The sequence below is a fragment of the Panthera onca genome, chromosome B3, assembly GCF_046562875.1.
Source record: "Panthera onca isolate mPanOnc1 chromosome B3, mPanOnc1 haplotype 2, whole genome shotgun sequence".
NCBI classification, from domain to species: Eukaryota; Metazoa; Chordata; class Mammalia; order Carnivora; family Felidae; genus Panthera; species Panthera onca.
Genome location: NC_138344.1, coordinates 4,178,662 through 4,191,230, shown reverse-complemented (window position 1 = coordinate 4,191,230; position 12,569 = coordinate 4,178,662). Strand labels below are relative to the sequence as shown.

The 12,569-nt window shown below is 57.5% G+C and overlaps 1 protein-coding gene across 1 annotated transcript in view; it reads right to left on the bottom strand.

Moving 5' to 3' along the window:
* Window positions 1–8,083, bottom strand: part of AP3B2 (adaptor related protein complex 3 subunit beta 2) — a 34,119-nt gene extending 26,036 nt beyond the window's left edge. Inside the window, exon 1 of the mRNA XM_078449055.2 lies at window positions 7,769–8,083. Within this exon, the coding sequence (XP_078305181.1) occupies window positions 7,769–7,881 (113 nt within the window). The 5' untranslated portion in view covers window positions 7,882–8,083. The remainder of the gene's footprint in view (window positions 1–7,768) is intronic.
* Window positions 8,084–12,569: the final 4,486 nt, after the last annotated feature.

Genomic DNA, 12,569 nt, shown 5'->3' with positions numbered 1-12,569 from the left:
TGAGAGAGAGAGAGAGAGAGAGACAGAGCACGAGTGGGGGAGGGGCAGAGAGAGAGAGGGAGACTCAGAATCCGAAGCAGGCTCCAGGCTCCGAGCTGTCAGCACACAGCCCGACGTGGGGCTCGAACCCACAAACTGTGAGATCATGACCTGAGCTGAAGTCGGACGCTTAACCGACTGAGCCCCCAAGCACCCTGTTTAGTGACATTATTTTTAAATATGTAAGTTATAAAGGGGAAATTTTTACATTCAAGGTCATAAAGTTATCAGTAACCAGATGGCTGGGTTCAATTTTATTTTAACTTTGGTACATAAAACAAAAAAAATAAAATAAAATAAAAATGAAAGCAAATAAGGCGACTGTATTTGTTCCCTAGAGCTGCTGTAACAAAGTACCACAGACTGGAAGGCTTAAACGACCTATATTATTTTCGCACGATTTTGGAGACCAGAAGTCTGAGGCGGTGTCAGGAGGCATGGTTTCTTCCGAGGCCTCTCTCCTGGCCTCACAGATGACTGTCTTCCTGTATCTTAAAATTTTTTTAAATGCTTATTCATTTTTGAGAGAGAGAGACAGGGACAGAGCACCAGCAGGGGAGGGGCAAGGAGAGGGGGAGACACAGAACCTAAAGCAGGTTGCAGGCCCTGAGCTGTCAGCACAGCGCCCGACCCGGGGCTCGAACTCACAGACCATGAGATCATGACGGGAGCTGAAGTCAGATGCTCAACCGACTGAGCCACCCGGGCACCCCTAGCTTCCTGTATCTTCACATGGTCTCCCCTCTGGGTGTCCCCGTGTCCGAATTTCCTCTTCTTACAAGGACACCAGATTGGATTAGGATTGGGGCCCACCCTAATGACTTCATTTTAACATAACCACCGCTTTAAAGACCCCTACTCAAAATAGTCACATTCTGAAGCAGTGGGGGTTAGGACTTCAACATAGGAATTTGAAGGGGACACAATCCAGCCTATAACAGCAACAGAGAGGACATTATTTGGGATGTGGCAAATACAAGTTCAACATTCAAAATTAAGTACTGCTATCGATTTAAGATCTGTTTCTAGCATTCGCTGTCAGGGCTGCTGCAAGCACATCCAACCATCTGCTTGTCCCTCCAGGTGGACACAGCCCTGAGCTGTTGCTCCCCAATCAATGAGCGAAGTATAGTCTGCTATTCCTCGGCCAGGTGCCCTTGTGCAATGAACAGCCTGCCCAACCATACTCAGAGGTGCAGGGGCTGGTGGTCAAAGAAGTGAACAGAGAACTGTGAATGAGCCCGTGGAAAAATGTGTCTATCCGCAGCCCAGAGAGCTGTGGGACAAGGGATACACTCATGCGTTGCCAAGACAGTTCCAAAACGTGGTGAGCAGCTGTGTGTGCAGTCCCGCACGGTCCTCCCATTTCCCAGATGATACTCGGATAACCCACAACTTTTGGCCCAGGTAGGAGAACCCAGTCTAGAAAGGTATCACTGGCAGTAGAAATTGAAAAGCAGTGAAACGTTTAGGGGCGCCCGGGTGGCTCTGTCGGTTAAGCGCCCAAATTTGGCTCAGGTCATGATCTCACGGTTTGTGGGTTCGAGCCCCACGTCGGGCTGTGTGCTGACAGCTTGCAGCCTGGAGCCCGCTTCGGATTCTGTGTCTCCCTCTCTCTCCGCCCCTCCCCCACTCACACTCTGTGTCTCTCTCTGTCTCTCAAAAACGAATCAACGTTAAAAAATTTAAAAAAAAAGAAAAAGAAAAAGAAAAAGGCAGCGAAACATTTAGAAACAACAGACGGCCAGAAATCGGAAGGAGCAGTGTCAGCAGGGAAGAGCGTGACGAGAGTCACAGAGGCAAACGTGACTGTGTGGCTGACGTGGAGAGACGAGTAAGCGGCAGAGGCTAAGAGGAGGAGAACGCAGAACGGCACACGCCTATTCCGAGGGCTGCATTTTGCAGATGCCTGAGTGCCTAACACACACTCAGAAGGGACGGAAGGGCTGCTAAGAAACGGAGGTTCCGAGGGTTTTAGAAAGCGTCCTGCCCGAACAGATTTTTTGATGGAAAGCAAAGCAGAAAGATGAGGCCTTCTGGAACACAGCGGACGTGCTAGCTGTTAGATGAGGGCAGAGGATGTCCAGCCCCAGTCATGCTGATCACTTGGGAGATGCCCGCAAAATCAGAGGATACTTTCCCATGGCCGAGCCGGGCCCCGTCACTCTGCCCAACACCCACCCGGTGGCCAGTTCCTAAGGGGCGGAGCTCAGGACGGGGCGGGGTGGGCGGGGGGAACTGTCTATGGAAAGAGGTACAGACCGGTCAGCCGGGCCTGGGCGGCACTGGGGCTGCAGGAAGAATGAAAGCCGGGCGCCACCACCCCCGGGCTACGACACGCACCACTGCCAGGTGCCCCTACGCACACCCCTCACAGTCAACTCACACCCGGGGACACCGACACACCCCAACATCCCCACCAAACGCCAGCACCATCCACACGCTCCCGTATCTCCCCCGCAGACACCCCCACACACCCCCAGACACGCCTGCACCTCCCAGGCACATAGGATCTGTACGTAAACCCACACACACCCACAGAAAAACCCCTGCAGACACACGCCCACAACCTCCAGAGAAACACACACAGACACATACACCATACATTCAGACACTGTCCACATAAACCCACACAGCCATCAACACACACCTCAACTACACATCCCTACAGACACCCGCAAACACACACACATCGCCAACAAGTCCTCTCCACAGCCCCCCACGCCTTCATCTAGACGTGTACATCCCACACAACGCACCCCGCACACCCTGCACGAGCACCCCCCCCCCCAACACACACCACGTACACATACACCCTCTGGACAGAGCTGTCACTCGGTCTCATTCCCCAGGACTCCTATTTAAGATTCTGGAGGGCGAGTGTAGGCTGCTAGGATCCAATGCGTATGCAGCCCCGTGGATCCTGCGACCTCCTTCTGAGGGATCAGCCTGGGGTCAGCCTGGGGTGACCTCACGGGGAGCGGCGGGAGTCTGCCCGGTCCTATTTGACTCGGGGTGTTCTCTAAAGCAGACTTGCTCACACCTGGGCGTCCTCACCGCTCCCAGAAATGCCACAGGCCTGTGTCAAACGCACACACCCCGGGGCCTGCACGGGGGCGCCCATGCTACCCCCACCCTCCCAGCCTAGCGCCCGGGCAGAGGGGGACCAGGGGTGGAGGGACTGTGGGTACGCAGCACGTACAGCCCAGGCTGGATTGTCCAAATGCCCGTTAACGGAGTAGCTCCCTCCTGGGATGTGACCGCCCCGGGTCCCGTGTCTCCACCAGCTTGTGTGCCCAAGAGGAAGAGGAAGCGGGAGATACAGGGCAATGCTCTAAAGCCCCGAAACCTTAGCCTCCCGCGGTCAGATCTCCTTACACCGCAATCGCTCCCACCTGACCCCCCGGCCTGGCCTGAGGGACTCTGGGGGGGCGGGGAGGGTGGCCAGAGCCAGTCAGGGGGGACAACATGGCACGGAGGCCAGACAGGCCCACCTCCCCAGACACCACGTCCCTCTCCTCACCACACGAGTCGGGTCCCAGCCCACTCGACGGGGGAGGCCGGCCAAGCCCTGTGCCTTAGCCGGTTCTCCAAACCCCACTCAGAGCCCGCTGGAGCCAGGACCTCGGGCAAAGTCAAGGTGGCCCTGGACCCTCAAACATTTCATTATCCTCCTCCCCAGAGAGCCCGCAGCTCCCTTAAGTGAAGTCCGCCCCCCTCGTACCCTCAGCCCCCACCCGGTGCCCCCGCCACCCCCTCCAGCCTGGACCCCAACGCCGGCCCGGTCCTCCTCCGGAGCAGGTGGGACCTGAAGGACTCAGCCTGGCCTCTGGCCTTCCGGGCGTCGGGGTGAGGGTCGCTGGGAGTTCCTCTGTACCTTAGCGGCTGGCTCTGGCTCTGGCTCTGGCTCTGGCTCTGGCTCTCGCTCCGGCCAGGCTCCGGGCAAGACCCTTCCAGAGGCGCTTCTGGGGCCGTGTCTTCCTCTGGGGCCTGCAGCCACCGAAGCTCCTCAGGCTGCAAGGCCTGGTACCAGGGTGGGGGGCCGCCTTCGGGGCCCAGCACAGGGCTGGCAGCCTCCCGGTCAGCTCCGCAGGCCCCCCGGCCCCCCGGCCTCACCACGGCCCCCGGGAGCTGCAAGAATCGCTGCATCGGGCACCAGGTCCTGCTCCGAGATGAGACCCAGCTGACCAGGGAGCTGGGGACGCCTGTCCCTGTTACCAGACGGCCCGCCTCCCAGACTCAGTAACCGGACACTGGCAGGCAGGGAGGCTCCGGTTTCCCGTTCACTGCTCAGAGACGAGGACTTGAGAGGGGGAGGAAGGCAGCGACGGGGACTAAGCCACCCCAATCTCCCACCAGGGGGCGGGGGGGCCGTGGTCAGGGGAGCTGATCCAGACAGGGGTGAGGGACCCACTCCTCACCTCCACTCTCCGGCCGCATCTGGACCTCTGCCTCCCCAGAACCGCTCTTCCGCAGAAATCCTGCACGCCTGCTCCCCACTCGGACCGAAGCCAGAGCCAGTCCCGGACTCCTGCCTTCCTATCAGCTTTGTCTTCCCTCTGCTTCCCCCCTCCCTGGCCCAGGCCCCCCAGCTCCATCCCTGCAGCTGCCCTCTCACTCACACCCTTGGCCTTCCGTCCGTACCGCCCCTCCCCTGCCAGGAGCAGGCGGCTTCAGACCCCCTTGACGCGCCTCAAAGCCCCACCCACGGCCTGGCTCGTACCTTACCACTTGCTTCTCACAGAAAACGAGAGGCCTTAGATAACATCCCCTGCAGCTCCAGGCATCTGTGTCTCCTCTCCTCCACCCCCCCTCCGCCTGGGCAGAGTGATCCTCCTCCAAGCCAGGCGGTGCTCCCATCACCCAGCGGCCCAGGCCCCCCCGTAGCTCCCTTCAGCCTCGCCCTCTCCGGGCTGCCGGCTCCTTCCCATCAGCAGTTAGCCTTGCTCCAGCCCCTCCCACCCTCACAGTGAAGACACTTAACAACGCAAATAAAATACACAAACCTTCTTGAACTAATTCTCTCCTCCAGCAACTCTCTCTCTCTCTCCCCTGTACACACTTCTTGAAAGCAAATGTCCCATCTTCCGGGTTTTATTTATTCACCTCCTATTTGCTTCTCTACTCACTCCAATCTGGCTTTCGATGCTGATTAGAACTCAGGGCTGGGGCGCCTGGGAGGCGTCCGGCTCCTGATTTTGGCTCGGGTCACAATCTCATCCTCGTTCGTGGGATCGAGCCCGCATTGGGCTGACAGCACAGAGCCCGCTTGGGATTCTCTCTCTCCCCCTCTCTCTACTCCTCCCCCACCCACTCTCTTTCTCAAAGTAAATAAATAAACTTAAAAAAAAAGAAAAGAGGTGGCGCCTGGGTGGCTCAGGCGGCTGAGCGACCGACTTCAGCTCAGGTCGTGATCTCGTGGTCGGTAAGTTCGAGCCCCGCGTCGGGCTCTGTGCAAACAGCTCAGAGCCTGGAGCCTGCTACGGATTCTGTGTGTCTCTCTCTCTCTCTCTCTCTCTCTGCCCCTCCCCCACTCACACTCTGTCTCTCTTGTGCTCTCTCTCAAAAAAATAATAAGCATTAGAAAGAAAAATAATTTTAAAAAAATAAAAAGAATTTAAGGCTGAGGGGCCGCCATGACGTCTGCAAGTCACATGGTTCGGCCAAAAATCTGTATGGCTCGATGTTAGAAAAAGCAAATACGGCAGAGCGTCAACATCGGTTGGATCCCGGTGGAGGGCGTACGTATTCCTCACGTTACACACTCAACTTTTCTGTATGTTTTAAGCTGTTCATGATAGAATGTTGGGGAAAGATAATCTAGCTCCTCCTCTTCTGATTTTGTCAGGCTTGTCCCCCAGGACAGGAGGCGGGACCTGGAGCAAGGAGGGGTTGACCTTCTCTTTGTCAAATCAGTGGTCGTCTTCCCTTGTTTGAGTGGACATTGCTGATTGCTTCCTCCTTCTTGAAACATTTTGTTTCCCTCCAGCCTTTGGTTTACTTTTTCTCAGTAACCTTGAAACACTTCCCCCTGCATTCTGGTCATCCCTAAGGTGTCTTTAGGGTTCATACCCGTGTGCCGTCTGAACTCATTTTTTTAATTAATTAATTAATTAATTAATTTTTAATCTTTACTTTTGAGAGAAAGAGAGAGAGAGAGTGCACAGAAGAGGGGCAGAGAGAGAGAGAGGGAGACACAGAATCCAAAGCAGGCTCCAGGCTCTGAGCTGTCAGCACAGAGCCGACGTGGGGTTTGAACCCACCAACAGCTAGATCATGACCCGAGCTGAAGTCTGACACTTAGCCCACTGAGCCACCCAGGCGCCCCTGAACTCATTTTATATACTCTCCCTGGGTTATCTTAACTTCCTTCTGTGGCTTTGATTAACATACATATGTTAATAATCTCTCCTGGAATCCAAATCTTAAACTCCAGCTACCTCCTGGGCTTGAATATCCCTCAGGGTTTACAATCCCAGCCTGTCAAAAGTTGGCCTCACCATTATTTTCCCGAATTTGCTTGTAACATCTTTATTTCCAATCACACTGTACAGCAACCACCATCTATCCAGTTACAAGAAATAGTAACCTGAGTATTATTCTTATCTTCTCCCCCCAGTTAATCATCAGTCTGTGACTTCTATCCCCTCAAGAGCCCTCAGATCCTCTGCCCCCACCATAGTCTAGCCCACCATCATGTCTCCCTCCCCCAACACTCAACACCCCCTCCCCAGGCCTTGTCTCCTGCTTAAACCAGCACACCTCCAATCTCCTCTCCACAATCCAGCCTAGAATCCTTCTAAAATGCAAATCTGATATCCCCTGCTTAGAACTCCTCGCCACTTTGGCACCTTCCCACCCTCATTTCTGGTCACTCGGGAGGCCTGGCGCAGCGATTTGATTCTGGCCATCTGAACTAGCACCTACAAAACCTAAAAGCTTTTCCTCTGCCTGGAACATTCCTCACTCCCCCCCTCCCTGTTCCCCAGGGCCAGAGACCAGCTCTTCGCACCCCTCAGGCTGTCCACCCCCCAACACAGATTCTCCCTCTGGGGCAACCCTCTAGAGCAACTAGAGGGTGGGGACCGGTTCAGGTTCACGCCTGTATTCACAGTGACTGGGATGAGAATGGACACAGCAGTCCCTGAAAAATGCTTGTTTCAGGATTTACAAATAAACGAATGAACCAACGAATGAGCCAAAGGTGGAGGGGAAGAGTGGGAAGCCCAGGTGGGATTGAAGTACAGGGGCAAAGTGGGAAGCAAGGGTGCGGCCTGGGGGTGCTAGCGTGGGGCCAGAATGAGGGACGTGGACTTGCACGAGGGGCCGGGCCGTGGAGGTTCTGGGTGCACACCCCGGGCCGGCCTTCCCGGAGAGGCCCCAAGCTGGACCTCACGGCCTCTGCCCCCTCCCGCGCGGTCCTCAGGAGCCCGCTCTCCCCGCGCGAAAAAGGCGGGGAACCGGTGATGCAAACCCGCACCCAGCGGGCACGCCTGGGGCGGGAGGGTGCGCCCATCCCCCGCCAGCCTCCAGCCCCTCCCCGGGTCCCGGGTGGGCCCTCGGGCGGCGCGCGGCGCGAGAGGACCGGGCCGCGAGGGTCGGGCCGCGGCGGGAGGGGGCGGGGCGGGGGCCCGGCGGCGGCGGCGGCGGAGGGAGGGGGCAGGGCGGGCTTCCGGGCCGCGCGGCCGGGCCGCTGTCCATGGTGCCGGCGCGCCGCGCGCTCCCTCACCGCTTGTAGTCGGAGGAGAAGATGCCGCCGCTCGCGGGGTCGTGGCCGTACTCGGGTTCCCCGGGGCCGGCGGAGCCGCCCTTGTCTTCGCCGTAGGCGGGGGCGGCCGACATGGGGCTGCCGGGGAGAGCGCTTCGCGGGGGCGGAGGCCGCGCGGCCGGGGTGCTGCTGGGACCGAGGAGGCGAGCGCAGGCCCGGCTCCGCGGAGGCCGCAATCTGCGCGGGCGGAGGCAGAGCGCGGATTTATCAATCAGGGCCGCGCGGGGAGGCTCTTAAAGGCACCGGCGCCTGCGGAGCGGAGGGCGTGTCCGCGGAGGGGGCGGGGCGGTGCCGCAGGGTCTGGCCCCGCCCGAATCCCTCGGAAATCCCCGCCTTCCTTCCCCCTCCCGGTAAGGGAGGTTCCTGTCCCTTAGAGGGACTGTTCCGGGGGTGGGTGGAGGCCGCTGGACTGAGGATGGGACAGCCTTCCGGGAGACGCACAACGCCTTCCCTCACCACCCCCACCCCCGACCACAGGGTCTCGGTGGAAGGGCCTCCAGGGACTCCGCTCATTCCCGACACGGTCACCGATGCTCACCCACGCAGTGGAAGGAAAGCAGGGGACTGAAGAGAAGGCTGTGCCACAGGGCTGGGGGTCCTAGAGCAGGAAGGAGGCACTGCACTGGGAGACCCGCTTCGGAGACCAAAGACGCTCCCTCTCCCAGCTCCATCTTGCCTACAAAATCTGGGCCCCTCTGATGGTGTCTTGCTTTCTCATCAGGAAGCCAGAAGGCTAGCTGGAGGTGACAATTTAAGTCTGGTCCAAGAGAGGAGCCTACGGCAGGCTTCGGGTAGAGAAATAGACACCGAATAGAAGGGGCAGTGAACCCCGAATCCAGCTTTGCAATATAGTTTAATGACCATTTCTGAAGCTGCCATGCCCACTCAGGATGGCCTGAGGTCACACCTATCCACAGTCAAGTTCAGGTCCACTGACACCTAGGAAGGAAGGGATAGGGCTGGGTTAGGGTCTGGTGTGACAGCCAGGATTCCTGGATCATGTGAGGCTTCCAACTCAGATCCGAAGGCCCGAAGCACACCCCCCCCCCCCCCCCCCCCACTTCCCCTGAGGAAAGGCTGCCTGGATCTAGAGAGAAGTAGTGGCCGGGCTGGAGAAAGGGATGGGATCTAGTTGGGCCTGAGTTTGGCACATCAGGTTGGATGGCTGGGTCTCTTGACTGGGCTTGGAGGAGAAGGTGAAGAGGGCTTGACCTGGAAAGTGGAAGAGTTTATAGGGCTGAGTGTTGGATCTCAGCATCTCCAGAATCAGAATTTGTGGGCACAGAAAGAGGGCTCTATAGGTAGGTTCCACTGGGCGAATGGGCATGGGGGTTAACAAGGACCAGGGCAGTGCCTAGGTTTGGAAGTTGGTAGGCTGAAGGAAATAGATGTGCCTAGGATCTGTGAGCTGGGGCCTTCCTGGATGGTCCCAAGAGACTTTCAGAGAAGTAGAACCTCACCAAGTTGGCAGGCTAGTTTGCTTCTGGGTGCTTTGGGTCTGCCAGATTAAAGTGGATCTTGAGTTTGACGAGCATGGCCTGGGTGGGGAGAGACAGTACCAATTCTGCAGGAGCACACCGGTTAGCTCTGGAGGTGGGCTGGGATCGTGCGTGGGTAGCTGGGCCAGACTCACCCAGCTAATAGGACTGCCATCTATCTGTAGGGGATCCGGATGGGCCCCGGAGTCGGAGCAGACCCAGTGTAAAGTGCAGCAGTTGCTGCGCATGGGGTGATGGGGGGGTGGGTCTGAGTCCACTGCCTCGCCCACGGTCAAGGCCACCATGTCTACGCAGCACACGCCACAGCAGAGAGCGGGGGTGTAGCAGCAGGCACTGCCCATTTAGATACAACGGCTTTGCAAGAACACAGAGACGTGTGATGCCTGCAGGGATCACCTGATGGGTGCAAGTCAGAGCCAGTTAGGTCCTGTGACCCCAGTGCCATGATCCTGCACCCAAATCTCCCAGGACCCCGGGGCCCTGAGCCCCATTCCCTGGGTGCCCAAGCGCCCATCTTCAGAGACCTACCCCTCCAGCTAGGGGCCTGCAGTTTTCATTCTCGTGTGCCCTGCCCACTGGTAGAACAGGGCTTGGATGGGCAGCCTCTCTGGCAGACTAGAGCCAATGTTTCAGCCGGAGATGCTCACCTTCGAGGCGGATGGTCTCCCCATGGCCACAGCACACGCCCATGTGGGCCCCGCACCAGTGTCCAGCAGCGGACAACAGCCTGAACAGGAAGAGGTCTTGCGGCTCAGGCTCGCTGCCCTCTAACTCCACGGCCTCCCAGTGCTACCCCAGGAAAGCCTCAGAGAGGAAGGACTGGATGGTAGTGACCACCCGTCAGGGCCTGAGAGGAAACAGGGACCAGACCTGTTTGCGCGGGGGGGGGGGGGGGGGGTGCCAGTTCCTTCTGCCGGTCATCAGTGGAGACCTGTCTTCTCCAGACATCCCACCTGGGGGAAAACAAGACACGCTGAGGACTTATGCTCCAGGGGCTAGGCTTCGCTAACCCACACCTGCCTCCATGTGCTGAAGAACTCCAGAGGCCTGGACATCGCCGATGGACAAATCCTGCCCTGAGCCACCACTAAGAACTCAGTTCCCAGCGACTGGGACCTCCTCCTCATCCAATGTTTTCTTCTCCTCTTCAATTCCAGCCTTTCCATTCCGCCCCTTTCCTCAAACATCTCCCACCTTGCCATTCCCTGGAGGCAACACCAAGAACTGCATGTACTTGAGTTGAGCAGAAGTCCTGAAGAAACAGAAACCTGGGTGACATCTGGACCCAAGAGAGGCCTCTCCTCCCAAGCCTGAGTGGACCGAGTCCCCCCCAACAACAAATATCTATGGAGCAACTGTTCATTTGATGCTTACTACAATTCTACAAGATGGGTACAGGATCCCTGTTTCCAGGATAAGGAAACTGAGGTCCACGGAGGTTCTACATCGCTGAAATGCACACAGCTTAATGTAGGTGTGCATGACTGTATGTGTCTGATCACCTTTACCTTCCTTTCTAGAAGGAAGTAAGAAACCCATTTAGTTCAGATTTGTCCTATCTACTGGGAAGAGAGTGCCCTGGGGACTTGGAAGGATGGCCCCCCGGACTGTGCCTGAGATGTGGCCTCAGAGAGTGCCTGGAAAGGGAGCGAAAATAGGGCCTGGTGAGTGCCCAGCGGTCCCAGCTGCAGAAGCCCTGGGAGAAAGAAGTAGACCCCTCCCCACCCGGCCCCCAGCTCCCCCTCTGCTCCCCCACCCCCCATGTCTGGGTATTTTCGTTGGAAGGGAGGGACTTGACTCCAACAGATTTGATTGGAGAGGAAGGACTCATATGCAAATGAGGAGCCGGGCTGCCCCAGGCTGCTTTATGGAGTGCCAACCACAATGTGGCCATGGCTCCCCATCCCCCAACACTTCGTTTCCTTCCTGGTCCCAGTCTGTAGTCTCCTCTACTTATTCCTGGGTGAGTCTCATCTTCCCAGACTGGGAGCTGTGAAAGAGTCAGGTGACCAACTCATCCCAGTTGGCCTGGAACATTCCAGGTTTGTTTTTTGTTTTTATTTTTATTTTTTAACGTTTATTCATTCTTGAGAGAGAGAGATAGAGTGTGAGTGGGGGAGGGGCAGAGAGAGAGGGAGACACAGAATCCGAAGCAGGCTGCAGGCCCTGAGCTGTCAGCACAGAGCCTGATGCAGGGCTTGAACCCACGAATGGTGAGATCATAACCTGAGCCGAAGTCGGACGCCTAACCGACTGAGCCATCCAGGCGCCCCCATTCCAGGTTTTAAAACACATCCCGAACCCAGGAAAACCTGGATGACTCGTCACCCTAGGTTCAGGTCTCTCCCTTTCCATCTGCCTTGACTTCAGGAGACCACAGTCATGTGCACAGTCCTGTGGCCTTAGGTCATGCTCTCCTGCAATCCTCCTAACAGGGAGGGCACCGTGGTTCCTGTTTCCCTCTCCCGCTTTGTCATTAGGCCAAGGAGCCGTCACAGCTGGATCCTGGCCCCTATTGGGACAGCAGACATCCCACCTGGGGAGAAAACAAGACACGCTGAGGACTTCTGCTCCAGTTACCTGGGATGTGAAGCTCATCTAGGGAGAAAAAACCCAAAACCCAGCTATCACCACCTGGCCGCTCAGGAGGGAGGGGCCAGGCCACTGCCCCTCCCACAGATCCCCCTAGGCTGTGCCCTGTTTGTGCCCACAGCTCTGTGCTGCAGTCCTGGGACTGGGAGGCGGAGTCCCGACTGAGCCACTTCTCTATGTGGGACATCACGTGTGCCACTTCCTCCCTGTGGGCCTCAACTTCCTCATCTGTGAACTGGGGATAGTAAGCCCCGAAGGCTGGGCCTCACAGGACCATTGTGAGGCACAGAGAGCTCTTTGTGAGCCGGACGAGGAGAGCCGGGCAGTGTTGGCTTCTCTTTGGTCCGCCCATGGGGGTGCAGAGTTTGGCGTGAGGGGTAGAGAGGTGGAGAGAATGCATTTTTCTCGGCTCAGAGGAGAGCAATGGGCCCTCAGAGGCTGTTGCCTCCCCGTGACCCCTGCCCCAGAGCTCTCAGGGAATCACCCGGCTGGAAAGGCCTTGGCGAGCAGGGCCCCACCTCTGACTCTCCCTCTGAAAAGTTCCCCGTGGTGGCGGTGGTGGGAAGGATGGGGACACTTTGGCCACCATCAGCCAGGCCCTGGAATTTGAGTCAGGGTCTGGATGAGGAGATGCCCCTTCAGATAGTGGATCTGGGTCTACATGTGGTGCT